This window comes from Lethenteron reissneri, chromosome 25, assembly GCF_015708825.2.
Source record: "Lethenteron reissneri isolate LAM-NWPU_2019-01 chromosome 25, ASM1570882v1, whole genome shotgun sequence".
Classification (NCBI taxonomy): Eukaryota; Metazoa; Chordata; class Hyperoartia; order Petromyzontiformes; family Petromyzontidae; genus Lethenteron; species Lethenteron reissneri.
This window is the reverse complement of record NC_083803.1, coordinates 472,029-499,879: the sequence shown is the minus strand read 5'-3', so window position 1 is coordinate 499,879 and position 27,851 is coordinate 472,029. Positions and strand designations below refer to the sequence as shown.

At 45.5% G+C, this 27,851-nt stretch overlaps 1 protein-coding gene across 1 annotated transcript; it reads left to right on the top strand.

Moving 5' to 3' along the window:
- The first annotated feature begins 3,695 nt into the window (after positions 1-3,695).
- ANAPC5 (anaphase promoting complex subunit 5) lies at positions 3,696-27,825 on the top strand. Its single transcript, XM_061558798.1, is given in 21 exon segments — positions 3,696-4,041; positions 4,560-4,694; positions 4,998-5,080; positions 5,284-5,363; positions 9,264-9,373; positions 10,429-10,684; positions 11,647-11,710; positions 12,825-12,926; positions 13,294-13,396; positions 13,983-14,067; positions 15,474-15,555; positions 17,792-17,884; positions 18,263-18,459; positions 18,760-18,901; positions 19,098-19,172; positions 20,679-20,800; positions 21,547-21,663; positions 23,658-23,805; positions 26,330-26,516; positions 27,152-27,315; positions 27,317-27,825. Coding segments are annotated over 20 exon segments (2,439 nt in total). The 5' UTR covers positions 3,696-4,041; positions 4,560-4,576; the 3' UTR covers positions 27,428-27,825.
- The last annotated feature ends 26 nt before the right edge of the window (positions 27,826-27,851 follow it).

Below are 27,851 nucleotides of genomic sequence, written 5' to 3'. Positions count from 1 at the left end.
AGTCATTGTGTGTGTTTAGTCACTCACTGTGTAGTCTGTGTGTGTGGTCATTGTGTGTGTTTAGTCACTCACTGTGTAGTCTGTGTGTGTGTAGTCATTGTGTGTGTTTAGTCACTCACTGTGCAGTCTGTGTGTAGTCACTGTGTGTGTTTAGTCACTCACTGTGTAGTCTGTGTGTGTGTGTGTGGTCACTGTGTGTGTTTAGTCACTCACTGTGTAGTCTGTGTGTGTGTGTGGTCACTGTGTGTGTTTAGTCACTCACTGTGCAGTCTGTGTGTGTGTGTGTGGTCATTGTGTGTGTTTAGTCACTCACTGTGTAGTCTGTGTGTGTGTAGTCATTGTGTGTGTTTAGTCACTCACTGTGTAGTCTGTGTGTGTGTGGTCACTGTGTGTGTTTAGTCACTCACTGTGTAGTCTGTGTGTGTATAGTCACTATGTGTGTTTAGTCACTCACTGTGTAGTCTGTGTGTGTGTAGTCACTGTGTGTGTTTAGTCACTCACTGTGCAGTCTGTGTGTGTGTGTGTGGTCATTGTGTGTGTTTAGTCACTCACTGTGTAGTCTGTGTGTGTGTAGTCATTGTGTGTGTTTAGTCACTCACTGTGCAGTCTGTGTGTAGTCACTGTGTGTTTAGTCACTCACTGTGTAGTCTGTGTGTGTGTAGTCAATGTGTGTGTTTAGTCACTCACTGTGTAGTCTGTGTGTGTGGTCACTGTGTGTGTTTAGTCACTCACTGTGCAGTCTGTGTGTGTGTGTGGTCACTGTGTGTGTTTAGTCACTCACTGTGTAGTCTGTGTGTGTGTAGTCACTGTGTGTGTTTAGTCACTCACTGTGTAGTCTGTGTGTGTGTGTGGTCACTGTGTGTTTAGTCACTCACTGTGTAGTCTGTGTAGTCACTGTGTGTGTTTAGTCACTCACTGTGTAGTCTGTGTGTGTGTGTGGTCACTGTGTGTGTTTAGTCACTCACTGTGTAGTCTGTGTGTGTGTGGTCACTGTGTGTGTTTAGTCACTCACTGTGTAGTCTGTGTGTGTGTAGTCACTGTGTGTGTTTAGTCACTCACTGTGTAGTCTGTGTGTGTGGTCATTGTGTGTGTTTAGTCACTCACTGTGTAGTCTGTGTGTGTGTAGTCATTGTGTGTGTTTAGTCACTCACTGTGTAGTCTGTGTGTGTGTAGTCACTGTGTGTGTTTAGTCACTCACTGTGTAGTCTGTGTGTGTGTGGTCACTGTGTGTGTTTAGTCACTCACTGTGTAGTCTGTGTGTGTGTAGTCATTGTGTGTGTTTAGTCACTCACTGTGTAGTCTGTGTGTGTGTGGTCACTGTGTGTGTTTAGTCACTCACTGTGTAGTCTGTGTGTGTGTGGTCACTGTGTGTGTTTAGTCACTCACTGTGTAGTCTGTGTGTGTGTAGTCACTGTGTGTGTTTAGTCACTCACTGTGTAGTCTGTGTGTGTGTGTGTGGTCATTGTGTGTGTTTAGTCACTCACTGTGTAGTCTGTGTGTGTGTGGTCACTGTGTGTGTTTAGTCACTCACTGTGTAGTCTGTGTGTGTGTGGTCATTGTGTGTGTTTAGTCACTCACTGTGTAGTCTTTGTGTGTGTGTGTAGTCATTGTGTGTGTTTAGTCACTCACTGTGTAGTCTGTGTGTGTGTGGTCACTGTGTGTGTTTAGTCACTCACTGTGCAGTCTGTGTGTGTGTGTGTGGTCACTGTGTGTGTTTAGTCACTCACTGTGTAGTCTGTGTGTGTGTGTAGTCATTGTGTGTGTTTAGTCACTCACTGTGCAGTCTGTGTGTGTATAGTCACTGTGTGTGTTTAGTCACTCACTGTGTAGTCTGTGTGTGTGTGTGTGTGGTCACTGTGTGTGTTTAGTCACTCACTGTGTAGTCTGTGTGTGTGTGTGGTCACTGTGTGTGTTTAGTCACTCACTGTGTAGTCTGTGTGTGTTTAGTCACTCACTGTGTAGTCTGTGTGTGTGTAGTCACTGTGTGTGTTAGTCACTCACTGTGTAGTCTGTGTGTGTGTGGTCACTGTGTGTGTTTAGTCACTCACTGTGTAGTCTGTGTGTGTGGTCACTGTGTGTGTTTAGTCACTCACTGTGTAGTCTGTGTGTGTGTGTGGTCACTGTGTGTTTAGTCACTCACTGTGTAGTCTGTGTGTGTGTGTGGTCATTGTGTGTGTTTAGTCACTCACTGTGCAGTCTGTGTGTAGTCACTGTGTGTGTTTAGTCACTCACTGTGTAGTCTGTGTGTGTGTGTGGTCACTGTGTGTGTTTAGTCACTCACTGTGTAGTCTGTGTGTGTGTGTGGTCACTGTGTGTTTAGTCACTCACTGTGTAGTCTGTGTGTAGTCACTGTGTGTGTTTAGTCACTCACTGTGTAGTCTGTGTGTGTGTGTGGTCACTGTGTGTGTTTAGTCACTCACTGTGTAGTCTGTGTGTGTGTGTGTAGTCACTGTGTGTGTTTAGTCACTCACTGTGTAGTCTGTGTGTGTGTGGTCACTGTGTGTGTTTAGTCACTCACTGTGTAGTCTGTGTGTGTGTAGTCACTGTGTGTGTTTAGTCACTCACTGTGTAGTCTGTGTGTGTGTGGTCACTGTGTGTGTTTAGTCACTCACTGTGTAGTCTGTGTGTGTGTAGTCACTGTGTGTGTTTAGTCACTCACTGTGTAGTCTGTGTGTGTGTGGTCACTGTGTGTGTTTAGTCACTCACTGTGTAGTCTGTGTGTGTGTAGTCATTGTGTGTGTTTAGTCACTCACTGTGTAGTCTGTGTGTGTGTGTGGTCACTGTGTGTGTTTAGTCACTCACTGTGTAGTCTGTGTGTGTGTGTGTAGTCACTGTGTGTGTTTAGTCACTCACTGTGCAGTCTGTGTGTGTGGTCACTGTGTGTGTTTAGTCACTCACTGTGTAGTCTGTGTGTGTGTGGTCACTGTGTGTGTTTAGTCACTCACTGTGTAGTCTGTGTGTGTGTGTGGTCACTGTGTGTGTTTAGTCACTCACTGTGTAGTCTGTGTGTGTGTGTGTGTGGTCACTGTGTGTGTTTGGTCACTCACTGTGTAGTCTGTGTGTGTGTGTGTGGTCACTGTGTGTGTTTAGTCACTCACTGTGTAGTCTGTGTGTGTGTGGTCACTGTGTGTGTTTAGTCACTCACTGTGTAGTCTGTGTGTGTGGTCACTGTGTGTGTTTAGTCACTCACTGTGTAGTCTGTGTGTGTGTGGTCACTGTGTGTGTTTAGTCACTCACTGTGTAGTCTGTGTGTGTGTGGTCACTGTGTGTGTTTAGTCACTCACTGTGTAGTCTGTGTGTGTGGTCACTGTGTGTGTTTAGTCACTCACTGTGTGTGTAGTCTGTGTGTGTTTAGTTATTGTGTGTGTTTAGTCACTCACTGTGTAGTCTGTGTGTGTGTGTGGTCACTGTGTGTGTTTAGTTATTGTGTTGTGTGTAGTCTGTGTGTGTGTAGTCACTGTGTGTGTTTAGTCACTCACTGTGTAGTCTGTGTGTGTGGTCACTGTGTGTGTTTAGTCACTCACTGTGTAGTCTGTGTGTGTGTGTGGTCACTGTGTGTGTTTAGTTATTGTGTTGTGTGTAGTCTGTGTGTGTGTAGTCACTGTGTGTTTAGTCACTCACTGTGTGTGTAGTCAGTGTGTGTGTCACTGGGCGTGTGGTCACTGTGTGTTTAGTTACTGTGTGCGGGCGATACCCACATCGTCGCTCGCCCCGTGAATGCAAAAATCGCCTTCGGGATGTCGACGCGGAGCTCGGTCAAGGGAGGGGGGTGGGGCTGCGCTAGGCGCCTGTGAGAGGCTGTGGGCCCGAGACGTCGCTCGCCCGACTCCACGCAGAAGGGCTCAGCCAGCACAGCCGTGCGACTCGTGAGGGCTTCTCTCCCGGGACCCGCCCGCTGCTTGCGGGGCGGTGTTCGTCGCGTGTCGAGGAAGCGCAGCGCGGTAGAGGCGCAGCCCTGCAACGGCTGCTTCACGCGCCAAGCTCGTGGATAGGCCTCCACGAGAGTGAGCTCCAGGGGGCTGCTCTCGAGATAGCTATAGTGTAAGTTGAACTCCAGCTACATTGAGTTGAACTCCAGTTATACTGGAGGGGAGGGGGGGTTCGACCTCCCCGCAGATCCTGTAATTGATGGCGCACCGCGATGTGCAGATCCGCGGTGGCTTTGCTTTGAAACTCGCCGCGCGTTACGATAAGTTCGTGCTTGCGCATTGGAAACAAAAAACTATCCCCTTGCGGTGTCTCGTGAATGTTTGGGAGTTTTTTTAGTCCGCCCCCCCCCCCCCGAAATTATCACCAAATCCGTGGCGAGTGTGACCTTAGCAGTTGTGCCACCACGGAATATAGAATTCGCGGATTATTGGAGTGAGATTTTTTGGAAGTTTTGTGCAACTAACAGCATTGTGTGTGTTATCAAGCAAAACACAAACGATGCAATAACATTGCGAAATACACTAACCAAACTACGGTCTCATATCGTATAAATGAGTACCGCTTCATGAAAGAGTATATCGTGCCAACTGGTGATCACAATGAATGTGACTTTGCGATGTGTCTGACAGACCAGACGACGTTCCCCATGGCAGCCCCTGCTGAGGGTGGCGTGTGTGTGGGTGTATGTCCTGGCGGTTCCCGTGAGGATGGACTTTCCCCGCACGCATTGGGAGTGCTGGCCCTTTTGGTGGAAGCTGCCAGGAGTGAGGCACCGCACGACGCTGTTCGCACACACTTGAAATTGTAAAGTAACGATCACAAGCATGGTTACACTTCACAATAATCGTGGTGTCGTTCACACTTTTACTGTTTGCACGGTTACCTACGTGCAGTGCGAAAGAAGTTCAACATACAAACATCGTTATGGTAATGGTGTTTATGCTCGTGGAGGCAGTGATTACGATATTGTTGATTATTTGGTTTAACACGTAGGCTGATTAGAATAGTTCCAGTCAAATTGTAAAAAAAGTATTATGTTTAACATCATGACTTATGTTGGTGTGCAGCTGATGGAGATGGAGTGCACGTGCCCCCCAGGACGCATGCCCAGCGGTGGAAACTCAACGAGCTCCTATTGACTCTGCTGCAGGTGCCTTTAAGTCTGACTTGGGTTGTTTTCAGTGGTTTCATTGAAGTAATTTTTTTGCAGGACAATAAACTGTTAAATATATTGTGGGTTTGGGGAATGAGCCATTTCGAAACAGGTTTGCTGAAATTTAATTCCAACTTTTTTGCCACAGCAATAAAATTGACACGGCGCTGAAAATGTTGGTTGATGTGTGTGTTGTGCAGGGCTGTGATATTCCCCTCTCTCAGCTGCATACCTGTGTACTTGACTGCTGTATCTTCTTGGCAGATCGTCTCATTCAGAGGTACCTTTCTCATTTCCTCTCTCTTGACTTGTTCTTTCGCTTGGTGTAATATTTAACGAAGGATTGTTATAAGATGCACATTTGACTGCAATTAAAATAATTATTGAAATGAAAAATGCTTATGTTGCGACTTGCATACGTGATTATGCAGATTTGTTTTTAAAAGATGCATTCCTCGGAGTGAACCAGGACATCTTCATTACTCGTCCATGGGCCTGAGCAATATTCGGTACTGTTAGAGGTGGCAACTATTGAGTTATACCAGTTTGTGCATATGGTTAAAAAAGTGGACTGTGATAGCATACATATTAAATGAGGTTATTGCAATATTTACTTTTATTGGCAATTTTAAGATGTTGGTACCATACCTTTATTTCCATCTCTGGTGGTACCAACAAGTATAATATTTTGTCCCGGCCCATATACTATACTGGTGTGGTGTGCTCTTACCTAACCTTGTGGCCATCTACATGTTGTCCCATTGCGTTGTAATAATATAGTTATATTTATTAAACAAACCATCAGCTCAGTGGTGGCTGCCTGTGCCTGTCCTTACATTATGATTACAGAAAAATATCACTGATAGTGGCTATATGTGATGCATCTTCCCAAATATGCAGTTTAATAACCCATACTGCAAAAGGTCCAGGATTAAAGAAGCATGAGTGTGAGATAAGTGAAGGCAGGTTTAGGAATTGACAACCATCCTCTGTATAAAAAGCCATAAGAACACTAAATACATTCCTGAGCATCTACACCTGTTTTTCCTGCCTCATTGTATCTCGGCATGTGTATACATTTTGCAGCTAAAAGTTTTGTCATGGAATTTGTATCTTAATACTGCAATATTGGTATGCATTGTGTATATGACTAGCTGTACTACCCGGCTTCGCCCGGGACTTGTATCCACCACGGCCGGCCGCCTTTGTCTCCCCATTGGCGATGTTAATACGCCACACCAGTTACTCGTTTGAGGCTGAGTCGACCTAGGGGAGGTTCAAATAATCTTGACCGGTGGTGGCCATGAGCGGGAATCGAACTGGGTTCGCCGGGTTGGTAGCGCAGCGTAGCGTTAACCACTACACCCACCGCTCCTCACACACACAGACGCACAGACACACACACAGACAGACACAGACAGACACACAGACACACAGACAGCACGCTAAACACTACACTACCGCTCCCCACACACCACACACGCACACACACAGACACACACACAGACACACACACACAGACACACACACACAGACACACACACAGGCAGCACGCTAAGCACTACACTACCGTTCCCCCTACACACCACACACGCACACACACAGACACACACACAGACACACACACACAGACACACAGACAGCACGCTAACCACTACACTACCGCTCCCCACACACCACACACGCACACACACAGACACACACACAGACACACACACAGACACAGACAGCACGCTAACCACTACACTACCGCTCCCCACACACCACACACACACACACAGAGACACACACACACAGACACACACACACAGACACACACACAGGCAGCACGCTAAGCACTACACTACCGTTCCCCCTACACAACACACGCGCACACACACAGACACACACACAGACACACACACACAGACACACAGACAGACACACACACACAGACACACAGACAGCACGCTAACCACTACACTACCGCTCCCCACACACCACACACGCACACACACAGACACACACACAGACACACACACACAGGCAGAACGCTAAGCACTACACTACCGTTCCCCCTACACAATACACACGCACACACACAGACACACACACAGACACACACACACAGACACAGACAGCACGCTAACCACTACACTACCGCTCCCCACACACCACAGACACACACACAGACACACACACAGACACACACACAGACACACACACACAGACACACACACAGGCAGCACGCTAAGCACTACACTACCGTTCCCCCTACACAACACACGCGCACACACACAGACACACACACACAGACAGACACACACACAGACACACAGACAGCACGCTAACCACTACACTACCGCTCCCCACACACCACACACGCACACACACAGACACACACACAGACACACACACACAGGCAGCACGCTAAGCACTACACTACCGTTCCCCCTACACAACACACGCGCACACACACAGACACACACACAATACACACACACAGACACACACACACAGACACACAGACAGACACACACACACAGACACACAGACAGCACGCTAACCACTACACTACCGCTCCCCACACACCACACACGCATACACACAGACACACACACAGACACACACACACAGACACAGACAGCACGCTAACCACTACACTACCGCTCCCCACACACCACACACACACACACAGACACACACACAGACACACACACAGGCAGCACGCTAAGCACTACACTACCGTTCCCCCTACACAACACACGCGCACACACACAGACACACACACACATACACACACATACACACAGACATACACATACATACAAACACACACATACATACACACAAACACATACACAATACACACACATACATACAGACAACAACAACAACAACAACCGCCATTCGCCACTAAGTGGCGGTGACGTCACCACGATGCTTGTGCCAGGCCAAGTGCACCTTGAGGCCACGTGAAGTGTCGAAAGCCCGCTGGCAGGAGGTCACGGGGCAGACCCAGGTGCCACTGGTCGACTGACCGAGATGACCGAGATGACTGGCTGATGCACCACCTGTGCCCCCTACTGTGCCAACTTGCTGTGCTTTAGCCACCCGGCGCTCCGCTCGTTGTTGTGAGCGTCGCTCCTCCGCCCTCCGTTGTTGTTGGAGGGCGACTGCCTCCAACTGCCCAGTAGCGTCCTTCACGAGCCTCCTCCACTGAGGCCGATCTTGACACCGCTGGTACCAGTCATCGGCAAGTCCACTCAGCTCCACGTCCTCCTGTACCACATCACTCCATCTCTTCTCCAGCCCGTGCCGCGCCCGTCTAGCCCCCTCGATCCGGCCGAACAAAAGCTGTTTAGGCATGCGGTGGCTGGGCATGCGGGCTACATGACCCAGCCAACGCAGCCTTGCCTGCCGGAGGAGCTCACTGATGGGACTTTGCCCAGATCTTTCAAGGATTTGTGAGCTCCTCACACAATCCAGCCTGGTTAAACCCAGGATGGATCGTAGGCAGGCCAGCCTAAATGTTTCCAACCGGCGAAGATGCTCCACCAGGGGGGTCCACATACAGACACACACATACATACACAAACACATACAGACACATACATACACACATACATACAGACACACAGACATACACATAAACACATACACACATAGTCATGACCCGGCTTTGCCCGGGACTTGTATCCACCACGCCCGGCCGCCTTTGTCTCCCCAGTGGCGATGTTAATACGCCACACCAGTTACTCGTTTTGAGGCTGAGTCCCTCCCTCGCCACTCTGCCTCCCTCGCCACTCTGTAGAGGACGTGAAATTTGTATGAATTTACCTCAGAGTGGCGTGTTGGGTGTCGAGGCCTAGCACCGTGCAGAGCCTCCCGCCTTGCCTGATTTTCCCACCCGGCGAACGCTGGGTACGGGTGCCGGTCCCCCCCCCCCCCCCCCCCCCCCCCCCCCCGCGCTATTAAAAATGGCGTCCACCCCGCGGCGAAAAGTTGCTACTCGTTGCCAGGGGCAACCGCCGTCCAATGAAAGCGGCGAAGGCGTCGTTAGCTGTTGCCAGGGGCAACCGCCGTCCAATGAAAGTGCGTATGGTCCGAAATCCACACACACATACACAGACAGACAGACAGACATGCACGATTTTATATATATAGATGGTGTCTGTGGTGTGCCTTGGTTTACTTGCAGGCTGGGTGTGGTGGTTCTGGGAGGCTCACAGGCAATGGAAACCTTCTTTCTTTCTTTTGAGGAGCTCCTATCTGCAACCTCACCCACCATAGGACGCCACGGCGTACTGGGTAGGACATAGAAACATTTAAAGACGGTGCAGCACTAAACATATATATACGTTTTTTAAAATACCACCACAATATACATTGATTGTAATGTGGCAGTTGAAATAATAATCTGTAAAAATGCTAATTTTACCTCTCAAATCTTGCCTCCAAGCAAAAATACTTGCAAACACAATGCAGTATTTCCTGCTTAATTTGCATTGAATGACTTACACAGTGGACCGTGTGTCGAAGCTTAGCAGGATTTGGAGAGCTTTAACACTTCCTCTTCGCCACCTACTGAAGGCCAGAGGTCGCAACCGGGTACCTGATACCCGTACCCTACCCGGGTCGCAAATGGCTACCCATACCCTGCCGGGTACGGGTAGCCGTTTGCGACCCTGGTGCAGCCGGGTACGGGTACGGGTAGACCGTGAGTCACTGGTGAGTAACTGTTTGTCACTCATTTCCCAACGTCTTGTCTCTTCTCACAATTCAAGTTCCTAGAATCAACCCACCCGCGCCTGCAACATGGCTTCATCCCAGAGGTCGCAATCAGGTACCCGATACCCTACCCGTACCCGGCCGGGTACGGGTAGGGTACGGGTATGGCCGGGTACGGGTACGGGTACCCGTTTGCGACCCTGGTGTGGCCGGGTATGGGTAAGGAATCAAAACCCGTTTGTGACCTCTGCTGAAGGCCCCAACCGCCCACGTGACACCCATCTACTTAAATTCTCCAATAATGTCTGCCACGGAAATGTTCCTATCCATTCCCTCTTTATACCAATGCTCTCACCTCCAGCTCGTATGTCGCTTTCAGAGGTCACCACCTCATAAAATTAAATGTTTAATTCCTAAAACCACATCCTCCCAGATCCCCCTGGTGTATGGGCATCAGAACCAGGGTGCCATTGGTGGTCAGGGGTAGTGCTGGCTACACCACACCCTAGTGTGCTGTCCTGTCTATAATGGGTGCTGAATAATGTTACTTATCTCTGCATTTTATGAGGCTCAATGTGTGATATTTGTATGTGTTTTTGTGTGTGCCTGTGTACATCTGGACACTTGTGGTATAGGCATGTTTGTGCGGCGAATGCTGTTGGCGTACAACCGCTTGTCATTCGCTCAGACCAGACGGCTCTGTCATCAGCTGCGTAAATACTGGCAGGGCTACATTGGGGTCACCCAGGCCGACTCTGCAGTTGCTGGAGGTACAATGGAGGTCACAGCGGGCTCTGGGGAGACAAGGACAAGCTCGTGGCTTGAGATGGAGGCCTCCGACAACGAAGACATTGGAGAAGGGCCCTCGCAGGGAGATGAGCCTATGTCAGGGTGAGCCCAATTCGGTTATGTTTGTGAATTATAACTTACTGCATACCCAAGCAGACCTTGTTTGGTTTAAAGGCACTAGCTAGATTAGAGATGGACAGTTGGGGTAAAGAGGACCTGGGGTTGAGTGGTCTTGCTCACAGTTCATACCAACATTTTCATGTTTAGCCTCTGAAGGAGGGTCATAAATGATACAACAAAGCATCCTCTGGTTTAAACTGATATCGTGTGGAGCATAGACGGTGCATCTGCACATCATGTGGATTTGTTAACTCAACACCTGTCTTATGACAACATGCCAGGAATTCATGGCGATTCCACATGGCCTGAAAGTGCACCTAGTCTGGCACAAGCATCGTGGTGATACCTCTTCATCTTGGCAATTAGCGACTGCTATTATAATCTTCAGATATGTAACACTAGTGACACAGTAGTTGGAACACTGCAGTGTTGCCCGAACAGCTTAGGTTTAATGCCTGTCTATGTACACTTGAACCTTCCCTGCTTCTCCCAGGCGAGCTCAGCTAGAGTTATAACTGAGGACACAAAGGTTATCAGATGAGTTCACGCCACTTGTTCTGAGTGTCGGAAAACAGAGGGTTGATAGGCCACGTAGGAGCCCAGTACTGAGCATCTAGACACGGCTGCTGAAGAGACCACGTCTCCATACATCTGCATGAGAATTGGGTTATATCATCGCCATTGAAAGGCAGTGGTGTCTAAACCATTACGTGAGAGCATCTTTCAACAAAGCTTGGAAGATGGCAGGTTGTCTTATCACCAGTTCTTGAGACGCTTGACTACCTACATCACTGCTTGAAAAAAAGACGAGCAAGGACGAGTGCTGCCACCTCCATCATGTCGATGTGTTCTGAGTCAGCTCTCACCCCTCTTAACGAGCTTCAACATAACACTTTCTAGATACGCACTCATTAATACATCAATGTTTGTTGTGTGTCTTACAGCGATGACGATCTAGAAATGGATGCGTTATCTACAAGAAGAGCTGCATTCTTTCTAATACAGCAGGTGTGTACACGTATATGTCAGTCAATGCATTGAGCAAGCAGTGATTTCTGAGCTTCATAGACTCCATAACTTACTTTTATCATTATACTCCTTTAATTAACAAGCCACACGAACAGCTTTAACTATAAACATCTGCCATGTACCTTATACCTCCACTTCTCTAACACAGATATGCATACGTTGCTCACTTCACCGTTGTGTATGGTGAATATGTCTGATGTATGTGGTGATTATGTGAATGGCACGTGAACAAAAATTGTGGTGTCATACAAAATGTGATGCACATTTCATGAGACGTTGATCACAGTAATATAACATATGAAACCATTCACCCCAAATCATACTGTGCATTTTGGTGGCAAGCGCTGATCTATTTTGGCGTAGTACTGTCTAAAGCCACGAAGAAGTTAAACGTCAGAAAGAGTATTGTCGTATATCAATGTTCAATGAAGTGGCATGGCAACGTGGTATAATCTATTGTAGTGCAGTACGCATATATCCAGCTTGATGACACTCGCAGATTGTTCAGCTCAAACTGAAAGATAGTGGTAATAGTGAGTCTCGGTGTTGTGTCCTGGCTTCTCTTTCAACACTCAATGTTTCTCTTTGCTGTTTGCCCACATCACTCACTTCACACACTTACAGTTCTGTATCTCCACCTATCTAATGCCATACATCACCGGAATGCACCTTTTTCCACTTCTCTCCATGTGGCTGAGTGCTCAATAATGTATGTATGTTATTGAATTTTTTCGCACCACTCAAAACCAACCATGCTTATCGGAGGTGCGATAATTGGAGGTGCAATAATGATGCGTCCTTAATTAGTGTCTGTCGGGACACGTGGAGCAGGAGCTGTGTGGAGTGAGAGGTGGGAGATATTGAATATTGTGCGAGACAGAGGGACACCATAGGTGACCTATGGAGGGAGAGAAAGTTACCTATCATGTGTATCACAATGGATTACAGGTCAATTTCCATGCTTTGCTGTGCACGTTAGCAGTACCTTGGATATCGACATACCATTGCATTAGATTGTTTATAATGACCATGTTGTGATTTACGCTGCCATGGTATGACATTGTGCTGCGCTGTTATGCTGCGTCATATGCAGGCTGACTTAGTGCAGAGAGCAGATGGGGCAGCGCTGGCTCCCCGTGACCTACACGCACGACTTTCCAGCCTCCTGAGGGCAAACCCGGACTGCGATGAGGCTGTGAGTACAAACCACTATCAGTCATTATTGGCATCTTGAACATATGTTGTCATTATCGTTAAGAGTATGTCTCCTTGCACTGTACATCTTACTAAAAATATTTATGCATAAAAACCTCTTTCTATTTTTAGGATGGTTTTGCATTGAAATCTTTGGCCAATTTTTATTTTTACGTAGTTGTTTTCTCTGGAATGACCAGAGAAAATCCATACATACAAGGGGTTAACATTCACAGATTTGCACAGATGGGTATCGAACCCATGATGATATCTACAAGATTCACCAACACAACCAGAGTGGATTCATCAACCTCCAAGACACGCATCCATATGTTAATACATGCACGTGTGTGTTTCTGGTAATGCAGCACCTGGTGTCGTGCCTGAATGCTGTCCGTGTGCGGGACACCTTGTCATCCCTGCACTCCCTGCACCACTACTACGATCGCGCCACACTCAGCACATCAGGCGGTGAGCCCAAGCACCCTTTTGCTCAACAGAGGGTATAGGTTCTGTTCCTATGATTTCCACTTCTTTATCAGAATCACCAATAGCTGCTGTATTCTGGGTATAAAGTAGAATTTTAATCAACAACAATTCATTTTTCTCCTCCTTGTATATCTGTCAGTAAAATCATCTCCGTAGATCCTAGGTTTGGCCCTGAACCTCAATATACTGAAGACACACTCTTATTTTACCATATAATTTACATTTGTGGAGGATTCATATATAAATTTAATTAGTAACATGCACCCATCCTTAAGCATCCAGCAGTGATCATCTCTATTGGTGGAAATGAATATTTTGTATGGCAGGAAGCCAACTTCTCAGTCGGTCTGATTAGCACCAGTTAGGTCCCATAGGATCTTCTGCTTGTCATTGATCAGCTGTGCTGTAGTCTGTCATTGTTTGCAGCAATATATTTTTCACTCAGGGCTGAATTGTATATTGTGCTGTAGACGTATGTGATGTACTGTGTTGTGGTTATGTGCATTGTTCTGTATTATTAAGTAGTGTCGTGCTGTGCCGTGGCGTTGTGTGCCACGTGCTATTGCAGGAGGCGTGGAGCCCCGGGGAAGTGCCCTGAATCCACGCTACGCAGCTCTCAACATGGCCGCCCTACACTCCTTCTTTGGACACCTGTGAGTGCAGCTCCTTTTAGATAAAAAAAAAACGAATTACAATAGAGCTTTTTCCCCCACCTCTAGAATTATAATATTGATAAAGGTGGCACTTTAATTGGAGAGATCAACTCACAATTGCTAGAGTGTGAGTTCATTATATAATTACAATAAACCCCTCCCCCGCCTCTGATCTCTGCACCTGATTGGGTCAGTGATGATGTCGCCCTGCTCTATTTAAGACCGGAAGCAGGTGGATTGCTTCACTATTCTGGCAAATTACCTGATGATGCTGGATGTAATTACCAGTGAAACGTCGTACTCAAATTGTAAATGTCGTGGATTTACTCTCCAACACACGAGTGGGCTGAAGTAGTAACTAATTGCCGTTTTGTTTACCTGACAAATCCCTTACTAATTGCTGTGTCGGGTGGTGGAGGGTTATGACACATTTCTACTTACGTGATCTAACCCAAAAACCTTTATTATGAATAATATTGGTCGTGAAAGCCTACGTGTTAAACTGACCAAAATAGTATTTCTGGCTATTGTGTTAAAGGTCTGGAGCAGGGCATGTTGATGTCTAATTACCATGCCAGGTTTCAGACCTTACAGGGTCTCTGCTACTGACACACACAAAAAATCTCGTGATCTCATGGTAAAGTTTTGCAATATTTGGGCAGAGCCATAAGGCGTGGGATGTTTGTACCATGCCTAGAGGGCACCTTGGACAGTCTGGTGAGACCTCCATAAATGTAGCTTTTTTCTCGGTCGTCAAGTGTGCTCCACGTATTAATTTAAACTGGATGTGTCTAAGCGGGAGAGCTCTTGGGGCGGCTATTGCGGCTCGCCTTGAACCATATTAGTCTTCTGTATTCGTTATTCCAACCCCTTCGGTGTCGCTTTCGATTAAATGTCTTTCGAACTTCTGCCATTTCAAGTCAATTCGATATTTATTTGTCACATGGAGAATCCCATTTAGCCAATTTCCCAGCTAGAATCATTGGCAAAGGCCACTAACAACAGAGTTACTGTGAGGGCAGAGAGGAGCCCAGCCAACAGCCCAGCCAACAGCCAGCCAGGAAAGTCAAGGCATAGATTATGTTTAATAGTAGTACGAGTTAAGTTCTGAGGAGTTTAAACATTTACCGTAATTGAAATAATGCAGTGGTTTTGCTGATTTCATATGCTGATGACCGATGTTAACATGAGGCAGACTGTGGAATGATCCATCCGTATATTCATGTTCTTGGTCAGTTGACTCTTGTGTTTTTATGTTGTGCTTTCCACACAAGTAGATCTATTTTTTGCAATTATCACTTTTTTGTTAACATTAATGAGTAGCCAAATATCATTCTTAATTTAAATTACAACTCGGTGTCATATGCATTCTTGATACACGTGTTGTGCTATTGGGCCGACTGCAGGGATGAAGCGAGGCTGGCCCTGCAGGAGTCCATCAGCAAAGCAGAAGGGCAGAACGACCAAGTGTGTCTCCAGCACTGCCTGGTGAGGACCTTGCGCTTATGTTTGGTGGGAGCTGTTGATCTTGACGAGAGGGGTGCCCGTGTAAGAACATATTTGCGTAATACCACCTCAGTGGGCTTTGTCTGGTCGGATGGGGATGGTTTAGTTTTTCTTGTATGTTTTTGGGTGATTTGTTTACCTTTCTTGTACTTTACACTCCTATCATGTTTTGTGTTGTTTTGTTTTTATATTCTTTGGATCTTTCTGTAAAGTTACCTAGATAGGTTCAAAGAAAATAACAAAAAACTATGATGTTTCGATCGCAACACAAGCGTTGGTCCTGATGACGAACGCTTGTGTTGTTACCGAAATACCCAAAGAATATGAATTCCTGCAGTCACGAAAGCTTTAAGTTATTGTTTTGTTGTTGTAACATTCTTACTGCCCCGACTGGACATCTGTGAAGAAGAGCTTATATTCTTGGTTCTTTCGGTAAAGTCACGTAGATAGAAAACAAATATCTAAATTAAAAGCAAAAAACCCACAACGTTTCGATCGCAACATAAGCGGTCTTCTTCAGGTGGAGAGAAAAGAGGGGGGCAAGCTTCCAAATGCAGCTGCTTATAAGGGCTCCAGAGTGAGTGGGCGGGGGGAAGGGCTGTTTGAGAGACAGGGGTAGAGAAAGGGGGTGGGGCAGAGATGGGGGGAGGAGAGAGGGGTAGAGATGGGAGGGGGGGAATTGCACCTGGCTACGCCCATCCACACTGCTGACGGTAGTAGTTGATCAGGAAACACAAATTCAAATCATGACCCAAAGTGGTTGATGACATCTTTCCAATGATTGCTGAGTTTAAAACCGTCGTCTCGGTTGAAATTGTGTTTGTGTCTGTTTCTATGGATGGCTTCGTGAATTAATTTTGTTGATAGCCAGTCGGCTTGCAAAGTACCATCGTTTTAGAGAAATCTATTTCATGTGAGCCAGCCGCATTAAAGTAATGGTCAGCTATGGCAGAAGTATTGGTCCTGCCGTGTTTCAGATCTGCCTTGTGTTCATGAACACGGTCCGAGACATGTCGTTTGGTTTCCCCAATGTAACTGCTGCCGCAAGTACAGCTTAGTTTGTAGACGCCGGGATATTGCATGTCAGGGATCTTGTCCTTCACAGATGGGATCAGGTCACAAATTTTGTGTACTGTGTTAAATCAGACCTGGATCTTGTGTTTGTTCTAATTTTTTAAAATCTTTTTTTGGTTATCCCTGCTATGTAAGGTAAGGTGATGGTTTTGATTGGATCTTCAGATGGCTCCTTCCTCACGGTTGGGTCGATGGTTTTGCGGATTGTGTAGTTAGAGTATCCATTCGCCTTGAGAGCCCGGTGTACATATTTGAGTTCACTGGTCAGGTGTTCATGGTCGGAGATACATTGAGCTCTACGGTGTAGCGTTTTGATGAGGGAATTCTTCCGGGATGGATGGTGGTGGGAGTCAGGTTTTAGGTAGGCATCAGTATGGGTTACTTTCCTGTAGACAGTGGCTCATTGAGCCATCTGGCTTCCTTTTGATTAAAACATCCAAGAAGGGTAGCATGCCATCCTTTTTTACCTCCATGGTGAATTTGATTGTTGGGTGAATGGAATTGATGTGGTTGAGAAATTGTTTCAGAGCCGGTCGGCCATGTGGCCAGATGACAAACGTGTCATCCATGTACCTCTTCCAGAACAGAGAACTACATAGAAACTACATAGAAACTAACGAGCAAATCACCTGGGGACAGTGAGATGTCTTTAATTGACGATACCAGGTGAGGTTAAAAGAGGTGGTCTTACCAGTGAATGGCTGCAAGGTCTCAGACAGATATCGGGCCAGTTTGTAGGTGGAAATAGAAGTTTAAATGGTCATCGGATCCGTCCAATATAAATACATATTCTGAGTCTGATTCAATATGCCTGTTGGGTGCTGCCAAGGCTATGAAACATGTACAGTATAGGACTATGTATGTAGGTGCACATGTACACATTATACTTTTTTTTTAGATAAGCCAGTGTTAATGACGAGGGTCTTGACTTTTTTGCTTGTGTGCTGCTGTCAATGCGACCATTTAAACTTCTATTTCCAATGAAAATATTAAACTCGATGGCAGTTTGATTCCCACCAGTTTGAAGAGTGCAGTTGTGTGTATTTTCATGTGTATGAAACATTATCGCAATTTTTTTCTGCGTGTAATGTTGGTGTCAGTGGGTGCTGTGAAAGTCGTGCCCATAATGTGTGCGTATACTCAGAGCCTGCTGGCGCACCTGGAACGAGCACGCGGGGTGCGCTGCGTGTCCCAGCTGGAGCTGTCGGTGCGGAAAGCCAGCCAGGTCGGCCTATCGGTGAGTGCCGGGATGCCACGCATCGGTGGTGCTTACTTCGTAAGTCAGTTGAGCCAAGCAAAAGCACCCTGATAGAATCACACACAATTATAGAAACCTTTTGTCTTTTTTCCTTCTCAACTTTGCTGTCGGTGTCATTCGGTGAGATGAAATTTCCATTTATAACTCGGTCACCATAAAAATATGTTGTGTTCTCCAGAAAATAATTGAACAAGAGACAATAATTGATGTGGAGTATACACTGAGATTGTGTGGTGTGCTTATAACGCATACATGTGATGTCCCTGTTCGCTGTAGTATTATCACGTGTAAGCAGCATTTTGACGTGGTGTGGAATGGTTTGAGTTGACGTGGTGTGTTCTGTTGTTTTGTGTCCAGCTGACAAGTTGGCTGGGAGTGCAGGCGTTGGTGTGCGCGCGGGCCAGCCTGGGTGTGCGTCCCAGTGTGCTTCTCCGATCGCTGAGCGAGGCAGAGAGGGTTGGGGGTCGTGCCCAGCACGCCATGTCGGCGCTTGCACAGCGGAAACTCAACAACAGCGCCCTGAAGACAGCACTCTGGAACCTTTATGGGAAAAGGTGGGTGGATATGATGACTCGTTTTCCTGTGTGCAGAGAGAATCACTTTGCTCTTAGGTGCTTCATAACGGATACTTATGTAAGGGGTATATTCATTTGTGTGCTAATTGTATGCATTTTCCGTGACTTGCGCAAATCTGTGTGTGCTCACAGCCTTTGTTTTTGTCTCTATTTTAACACAAGTATTACTTTGTCAACACGTAAATATGATAACACTTAAAGATTTTACTTAGTATTTACCTGCATATGGCTTCTATACTAAAATACTCACTTTTTCTGTGTACGGTGCACGGTATGCAGTGTGATGGCGTGTCAACAGGCCCAGCGCATGGTGTGCTACAAGCCGGTCGTAGACTTCCCATCAACGCACGGGCCCGGGGAAACCAACACTGAGGCACTGTGTGTGGCCCTGTGCCATCTTGCCAGGCTACATGCGCATCAGGTAAGTTCATTAATATATGTGTGTGTAGAAGGGAAGAGTTTAATTTCTGCTCAAGTAACAGTACACACCAACATGCCCATTCAGTGGTTTAAAATAACAATGTACCGAGTCCACTGGACAACACAAGACAGGGTGTCATTTTAACTCACATATTTGTTTGTTTGCTGTATAACTGCCTGTGTACTTGTTTTACCAGGGCCTGTACCAGGCCTCTATGGAGGTCATCGACTATGCCCGGGAGAAGTTCCCCTACGACACGCACGTTTCTCGGGTAATTATTCTGTAATTTACAGCACTTTGTCTGAACTAACTGTTTTTATTTTACCAAGTAGGGCCGACTGAGCTATACAGCTGTTTTTCAGAAGCGACCTGGTCACAAATGATAGCTCAAATGATCACTTCCACTTACTAATGAGATGGTACGTAATATTATAGCACATGCAGGCTTCCCCTAGCTCTCTTGTCTCTCACAGTCCCTTGATGCAACATTCCATCGAGAGCACCTGCACATGAGCTGCTTTCATCGTCCCATCTCTGTGGTGGATGTTCTCTAAGGCGTGTTCCTTTTGCCACCACTCCGTTGTTAGCATGTCTTGCCCAAGCCCCCTTACTTCTCGTTAAAGTGCATATGATTCACGTGTTTTCTCTAATCTGTGTGTTCCTCTTCACATCAGCATCCTATCAAACAGCATGTATTTATGCATTTTTGTGCCGTTTTCATTTAGTTTCCATTTATTTTGTCATTTGCCACTGTACTCCACTGTCCAGTGTAGAGTTGTCCATTATTTTTTTTATTGCAATTTCACTGTTATGAAAACTTGAATTAACGTGGAAATAATGTGCTACGATAAGTTTTACTTGAATGACACGTCAATTGAATGGCGTTACATTTTTTTCCTTTTCAAATGAATCCTGCAATGCCAGGCGGGAGCATTATAAAATTCCCTGACAGGGAGATGTTATTTGTATTTATATTGCTTACACAATGTTTTAATACGTTTTATTATTGGTATACCTCGTCATACTTACACTTAAACATGAGCGTGCATATGTTGAGTAAATGTGCATTCATTTGTGAAATTAATATGTATGGGGGAGCAAGGGCACAGTGGTTTACACACGGTTAAGAGCTCTGTAACCTGAGTTCAATTCCCGATAATGGCTAATATCAGTGGCAAGTGATGTCAGAACTGCTTCAAGCCCCCCTTCAATAACCCAACTCGTGTGTTCCATTATGGTCCAACAACATCCATAATCGAGTCAGTGTCAGGAGGTCTTGGAGTGACTTAGTGCTGTAAATCGATGTATTATACTACATTTGTGACTTTACCTTGAAAAGTATCTCTTTGCTGTGAAGAAGGGCAATTGCCTGAAACACTTTTTTTGTTATTTTTAAGGCAGTGTTATTGATAAATATGTGCTGAGTTTTATTGAAGTTGAAGTGTGTTAGTGTGCTTTCCGCTTATGGGGAGCTGTAGTGTAGCGGTTTAGCGCACTGCACTCCCGACCCGGTGAAAAGAGTTCGAATCCCGCTCATGGCCAACACCAGTAACGATTATCTGAACGAGTTCTGGGCCTCCCATAACTGGTCGACACCTCAGATGAGTAGCTGGTAGGATGTGTAAACATCGCCACTTGGGAAACAAAGGCAGCCAGGCATGGTGATGGCCACCCACCTCCTCGTTTGACGTGCCGGTCTTCATAGGTACTCGCTAACAGCACTTGCTCCAATGGTATGTTGAGGCTAAAACAGGTCATCTTTGTTTTTTTGCGCTAGTTGTGGAAGCTGGTAGAGCTAGCTGTGAGTGTGCAACGTGAGGTGAGTGCGGGCCGTCCCCACGTCGCAGAGGCGCTCATCCCACACATCACAGCCCTCAACCCTGCCGAGGGCATGTACAGGTACAGCACAGGCGTTTACGCCACAGTGTCGCTACGTTTTGTATGTCCAGTGTAAAGCGGGTGCATATATCTATGGGTGCAATTAAAATGTATTTAGGAGGCACTAATGTGTTTTCTCCTGTTTTAGTTTCAAATTAGGAGAGGGAGAAAATTAGAAGGGGGTAAGAATTATGTAAGGTCACTGTTTACACAAAGGTGGTTAAATCTCCAGCACACCTCCATTTGAAACACAATTTAAAAAATGTGAGTGCTGTGCTATTGGTGTTGTGTGTGAGGTATTATGTGCTATATATCAATGCTTTTCTGAATAAGTGGTATGCCTCATGTGGCTTTAGTTGAGCTGTACATATGGGCTATTAAAATATTCTGCACATGCTTGTGCATATTTCTGTGTGCTGTGTTCTGTGTGTGCTATATTGTGCATGTGTCGTGCATGCTGTATTGTGCTGTGTGCATGGTGTGCTATATATATTCACTTTGTGTGGTGCATGAAACGCTGTGCTGGTGTTTGTGTGGATAAGTATTATATGCTATCTGCTATGCTCTATGTATAGTATGTACCGAATAACGTGTACATATGTATGCGTGTCATATCATACTTGTGTTGTATACTTTCTGTATTGGGTTGTTTCACGTGCATGGTGTTCTGTATATGTAGTACTGTGCCATGTTTGTGTGTTGATGCATGTACACTTGGCTCGCACACCATGATGTGTGCGTTATTTTCGTGTGCCGCATGCGTGCAGCCAGGTGAACGTGCTGAGAGCACAGGGCCGTCTACTGGAGTGTGCACAGCTCCTGCAGACTCTCATGAGACTGTGCGAGGAAAACCGACCTGGGTACACACCCGAGCTGCACACCAAGTGAGAGTTGTGTGTGCTGCTTGTGGACGTGGAGCATACAAGTTTTGACCGCAGTGTACCCGAGTTGAGCTGACCTAGGGTCAAAGCCAGATACCACTAACATAGCAAAGCAGCAACCTGCATATGCAAACATCATACACACACATTCGTGAATGTTACACACCTAAACATATCCACGGATCAACGTCTCTTGTATACAATTATCACAGCTGATTGGTGTAAACGGAAGCAGAGGCCACATTTAACTTTCAGAGGTTTCACCTAGTATGTTTGGAATTTACAACGACTGTTTAATTACAGCATATATAGGCATTGATCCACTATTAACACATGGTCAGACTGACCCAAACCATTATCTCACAGGTCCTTTGATACCACTTGCCAGTAACGTCACACAGAACCTGTAGCATCATTTGGCTAACAGAGCCAGTGGCATCACTTGACTCACACAGAGCTGGTGACATGATTTGACTCACACAGAGCTGGTGACATGATTTGACTCACACAGAGCTGGTGACATAATTTAACAATGGGATTGACTGATGTCCCTTGACTGTCACACAAAGCTTCGAATGTTACTTGACAGGGTCTGTGACATCACTTGACTATTACACAAAACCTGTGAAGGAACCTGTGGCATCACTGATGCAGAGCTTGTGACATCACAAGACAATCGCCATCTTCGATGGCGTTCAAAACCACGTGGAGTGGATTTCCAATGACCTCGTAACAACTTGGTAAACTCTGTCAGCTGTCTGTATGGTGACCTTGCAGTGTAAGAAATCCACATGATGCACAGAAGAATCTTGACTTAAAGCTTTCGTGACTGCAGGAATTCATATTATTTTGGTCTTTCGGTAAAGTCACGTAGATAGAAAAAATAATAACAATAAAATGATAAAAATGAAAATTAATTGAATGAAAAATATATTTTATTTTTATTGACTTTATGCATGTCATATCATACAAATAATAACAATAAAATAATTAAAATTAAAATTTATTGAATGAAAAATATGTTTTATTTTTCATTGACTTTAAAATAATACATATTTTTCATTCACTTTATTTTCATTTGTATTATTTTATTATTATCATTTTTTCTATCTACATGACTTTACCGAAAGACCAAAAGAATATGCACAGAAAACTTGCCTTGTTATTTCTTTAATTTATTTTAATAAATTCCTTCCATTTGTAACACACGATGAAATGCCATGTTACACTCATATTTTCTTCCTCTGCAGATGTATGCAGAGCTGAGTTAGAAGGGCCATCATGAATGATATTGCGATGCATCAATCAGAATGCTTTATTGTTTCATGACATGATGCCAATGGCACAAATTGGAATACAATTAAGAAAATAAAATCACAGTGATTGGAACCAAATTTGGAAACAATCATCAGAACAGCGCTGTGTTCAGAAGCTGCAGTAGTTCTTCCGTCTCCCTGCACGTCGGCGCTAATCCACAGGAGTTTGTTTTATCTCCCTGCTGCACGTCGGCGCTAATCCACAGGAGTTTGTTTTATCTTCCTGCTGCACGTCGGCGCTAATCCACAGGAGTTTGTTTTATCTCCCTGCTGCACGTCGGCGCTAATCCACAGGAGTTTGTTTTATCTTCCTGCTGCACGGCACTAATCCACAGGAGTTTGTTTTATCTCCCTGCTGCACGTCGGCACTAATCCACAGGAGTTTGTTTTATCTCCCTGCTGCACGTCGGCACTAATCCACAGGAGTTTGTTTTATCTCCCTGCTGCACGTCGGCGCTAATCCACGGGAGATGGTTTTATCTCCCTGCTGCACAGCGCTAATCCACAGGAGTTTGTTTTATCTCCCTGCTGCACGTCGGCACTAATCCACAGGAGTTTGTTTTATCTCCCTGCTGCACGTCGGCGCTAATCCACAGGAGTTTGTTTTATCTCCCTGCTGCACGGCGCTAATCCACAGGAGTTTGTTTTATCTCCCTGCTGCACGTCGGCACTAATCCACAGGAGTTTGCTGGCGCTGGGGGAGGTGCACGTGGCGTGCGGGAGCCCCGAGCGCGCCGTGCCCCTGCTGCTGCGAGCCTTGCAGGAGGCGCGCACTCAGCACGCCCACGGGCTGCTCAGCAGCGCGGCTGTCAGCCTGGCACACGCACAGGTAGGCATGGCTGTGGCGTCGTGTGGTTGTGATGTGCCCGGGTGCAGTTGTGCGTCCCTGCACACTCACATGCTATGCTTATGAGGTATGGGCTGCAGGGCACACTGTGGTCATGTTTTCATGATCAGTGGAGTTTCTAGGGTTTACCAGAGATGCGAATAGAGTCTGGATACTGATTTTCAAATTAGAATTCATTACATTATGAATTTGTCTAAATACATACAACCAGGTAGGCAATCCGCCAACCTTCAGGAATCTAAATTTCATGGTAAAATTGGTGGAGCCATCTGTTTTTGTATGCACGTACAATCATATTTTGATCGTGTTTTTTACAATTGTTTCATATTCTTACATTTACATTATTTATTGTAGTTCTTCATGACAAATACTGTTGAATTTAGCAACATAACTGAGAATACGAACAATTATTTTCATTTCCAATTTTTTGTATTTGACTCATACTTACACCTTAACTGAGTTCTGTGTTGTGTTTGCTCAATATTTATGTAATTTTGGTTCGTGCAAGAGGAAGCCACACTATATAGAATAAACCCCACACATAGGGGAAACACTTGATATGCACAGGTAGGTCAAAAAACGTATTATTATACTCCCATTTACCTTGTTAACCTGCAGGCGAGTGACCCAAGCACTTCCAGTGGCTCCATTGCTTAATCCCCCAACGCTGATTCACTGGGGATAAGTACATTCTTTCACGTGTTTTTTTTATTCATGCACAGTTTAAACAATGTAATTTGTTTGCTATTGTATATGAGCTGTTGGACCACATTTGCACAATTCATGTAACAGGATAGCTATACAGACCCAATTATGAGATATAGTTATCCTTTCTACAGCACTTGTTTGATATTTCACAATGTAATAGGACAGTAAGCTTACTTTTATTCCTTGTTGGTAAGGCGTTATTATTGCACTCGATCCCCATATATTGTGGCGCTAATAATGCTCCTCCGGTCCGATACAGGGACCAGTGTAGTATGCAGGATGCGTGTTGCGGTGCAGATAGAGAATGTGCTCATGCAGCACTCCGTACCACAGGCATATAAACAAAGCAGTTATCGTGTTGTGGAATAGTACACAGTGGTGTCACCGTTCATGATCAGTATAATTTTTTTTATTATGAAATGTGAAACTTTTGATATGTTTTGTTGGTCAGTTCTATTCGATATATCGCATGTAAGCATGTCTCAAGGCTGACAGGGATGCAGTGGCGGCACTATGGTTCATACACGGTGTTATAAGCCCAGCACCATAAATTTGATTCTTGCAACAGCCATCACCAGTGGTGAATGATATGTGAACTGATTCTGGGCACCCGTTTACCAATGGGCACCAGGGGGTGACCTTTATTCAGTAATGGATTGATAAAGGATTGTACTTTACATTACACGTCAATGTACTTTACCAAGTAGTTTAAACCAATTTTCTTTAACTCGTACTTGTTGTGAGGCTAAGCATTGCCTTTTTGGCAGCATAACTGAATTCAAATCTTCTTTCCTGAGGTCTTATCTGAGATCTTGTTTACGTAGATTTTTTTTATTAATAAATGCTGCTACATCTGCTTAACACTAATATAGTTTGATAAACATGTTTTATGTATGTAGAGCTTGTTTCACACCGTACATAACCAACCATGTTACTCGGAGGTGCGGAGGAAAGACAATCAACTAAACACAAAAAAATTGTTCGAAAAAAAATAGTTTTCATCCAATACATGCTATATAAAATAACATGTATTTTTAATCAATTAAATTTATATATTGTTTACAAGTTTCGGCATGAAACATAAGCACACATGTCGAGTCTCAGACTTGCGTTGTTTTAGACTTGCTTGTTTCAGCTGTGAGATGCTCCACACAGCAGCAATACAGCTTGCATCAGGGGGAGACTCTTGGGTGCCTACAGATAGTGATTATAAAGGCATTGGTGGCCAATAACATTGATGTAATAATTGTGAATCTGTTCCAGAATGAATACCACTTGTTTACAAAATATAACACGCCGCAGTTAGTAGCATCCTGAGAACTCAATTTTATTCGACCATGCGGGCTGCTGTGATAAGGTATTAGGCTATCATCATGTATAGAAAATCCTGCATAATCTTTTAAAGCAATTTATAGCTATGCAGTGCACAGCAAATGATAAATGGTGTGACATAGGGACCATTCGAGTGGTAATTGATCATGCATGTGCAGTTTGTTATTTATACTGTGACTGGTTAATGATCCTTTGTGAGTAATTTCTGGTGAGTGGGTACTAGAATTGTTTAAGTATATAGTGATACTCGTAGAGTGGTTCGTGATGCCCTGCCAGTGGTTAATTTGTGTATGTTATTAATCCTGTGTGACCATCAGTCATGTTGTGTAAGTGATCATTGATTCTATAGGAGTGGTTAGTTATCCTTTAAGGGTAGTAGGCGATATTGTGCTCGTGCTTCGTGATCTTGTCGTCATGTTGTGTAAGTGCTCAGTTAACGGTTTGTGCGTGATCATATGTATTCCAGCTGCTGCTGTCCCAGGCGGAACAGGCAAATGCCCTGGTGCGTGGAGTGGTGTGTGGAATCCTGGCTCATGGCGCCATGTGTGAGAGGGCGCGTGCCCTGAGGACACTCGCCCAGACGCAGGCCGCCTTGTCACGCACTGCACACGACTCCAACATCAACGCCTCCAACATCAACGCCTCCCCAGAGTGTAAGGCCCGCGGCAGCTGCAGCACTAGCATACTAATCGACAACCACATACTCCCGACGTCAATTGCACCCTACACTGCCATTCACCACTAATTGGCAGGCTAGATGAGGCCATATGATGTGTCAAAGACTCAATGGCAGGAAGGCACAGGACAGACATAGATGTTATGGGTTAACTGAGTAAGATAACTGGCAAATGTACCACCTGTGCTGCCCACTGCCAACTTTCTGCTTTTTAGCTAAGCAGTGTTCTGCTCATTGTTAAGAATAACTCCTCCAGCTCCCATTGTTGCTGGAGGGTAGTTGCCATCTTTCGAGTCCCCTCCACAGAGGCCAATCATGACACCACTGGTACCAGTTGTTAGCGAGTCCATTCAGCATACGTTTGTATGTACCACATCAGCCCATCTCTTAAAACTTGTTTTGTGCATATTTAACCATTTGGGGTGTGTGTCCACACCCCAAATGGGTTGTAGAGCAGCCACCCCCACTGGTTCAGGTCAGCAGAGGTGTTCTGTGAAAATGGCAAGCAGTGCCCGAACGATAGCTAGTTGTCCCCTGAATCATCCAGTCACCGCAGAAATTCCCTGTTAATGTAAGAAATAACTCCTCTTGACCCCACTTGTTTTCACACAGGGATGGAGAAGTGCGTGGAGAACCTGGAGCAAGCAAAGACGTACCACCAGATAGCAGGAGAAACGACGCGCGTGCGCGACGTGCTGTACCTGCAGGCGCGGGCTCACCATGCGCTGAGCACACACTATGTCGGCGCGCTCGGCACAGATGTGCAGCACGCACAAGTGGGCACACACGCACCACGTGCTCAGGAACAAGTTTTCACACGCCTTCAGGGACATGCAGGCAGAAACCATCACCAGCCCGGGTTGCGTTCCACTGGTGGCGTTGCCTTAATTGTCATCTTGCCGCTTGGAATTTTAGGCTGACCTGTGCTCGGCAACTGTTATTTTAAAAAAAAAATCTGCTCTGCTTGCGCGCGTGGAAGCATGTGTACCGCCATGTACAGCATGTGGCGTACTTTGTTATAAAATATATGGCCACAATGTTTTTCACTCGAAATTTATCCACAACACTATACAAAGTGTGTGAATATGGAAATGTGTGTTCTTTTAATTTCTTATTTTACATTTAAATCTTCCAAAGAACCTTGTATTGAAGTACTGTACTTGTTTTTGGTTAACTTATGACAGTCTTCTGAATAAAATATACAACTGCGGGCCACTAACTACATTCTTGGGATCTACCCAGTAGAACCAGTAACAAAGCATTTGCTATTAAAACTGGTGAAACCACATTGTAGTCATTTAAAGTCGTCATT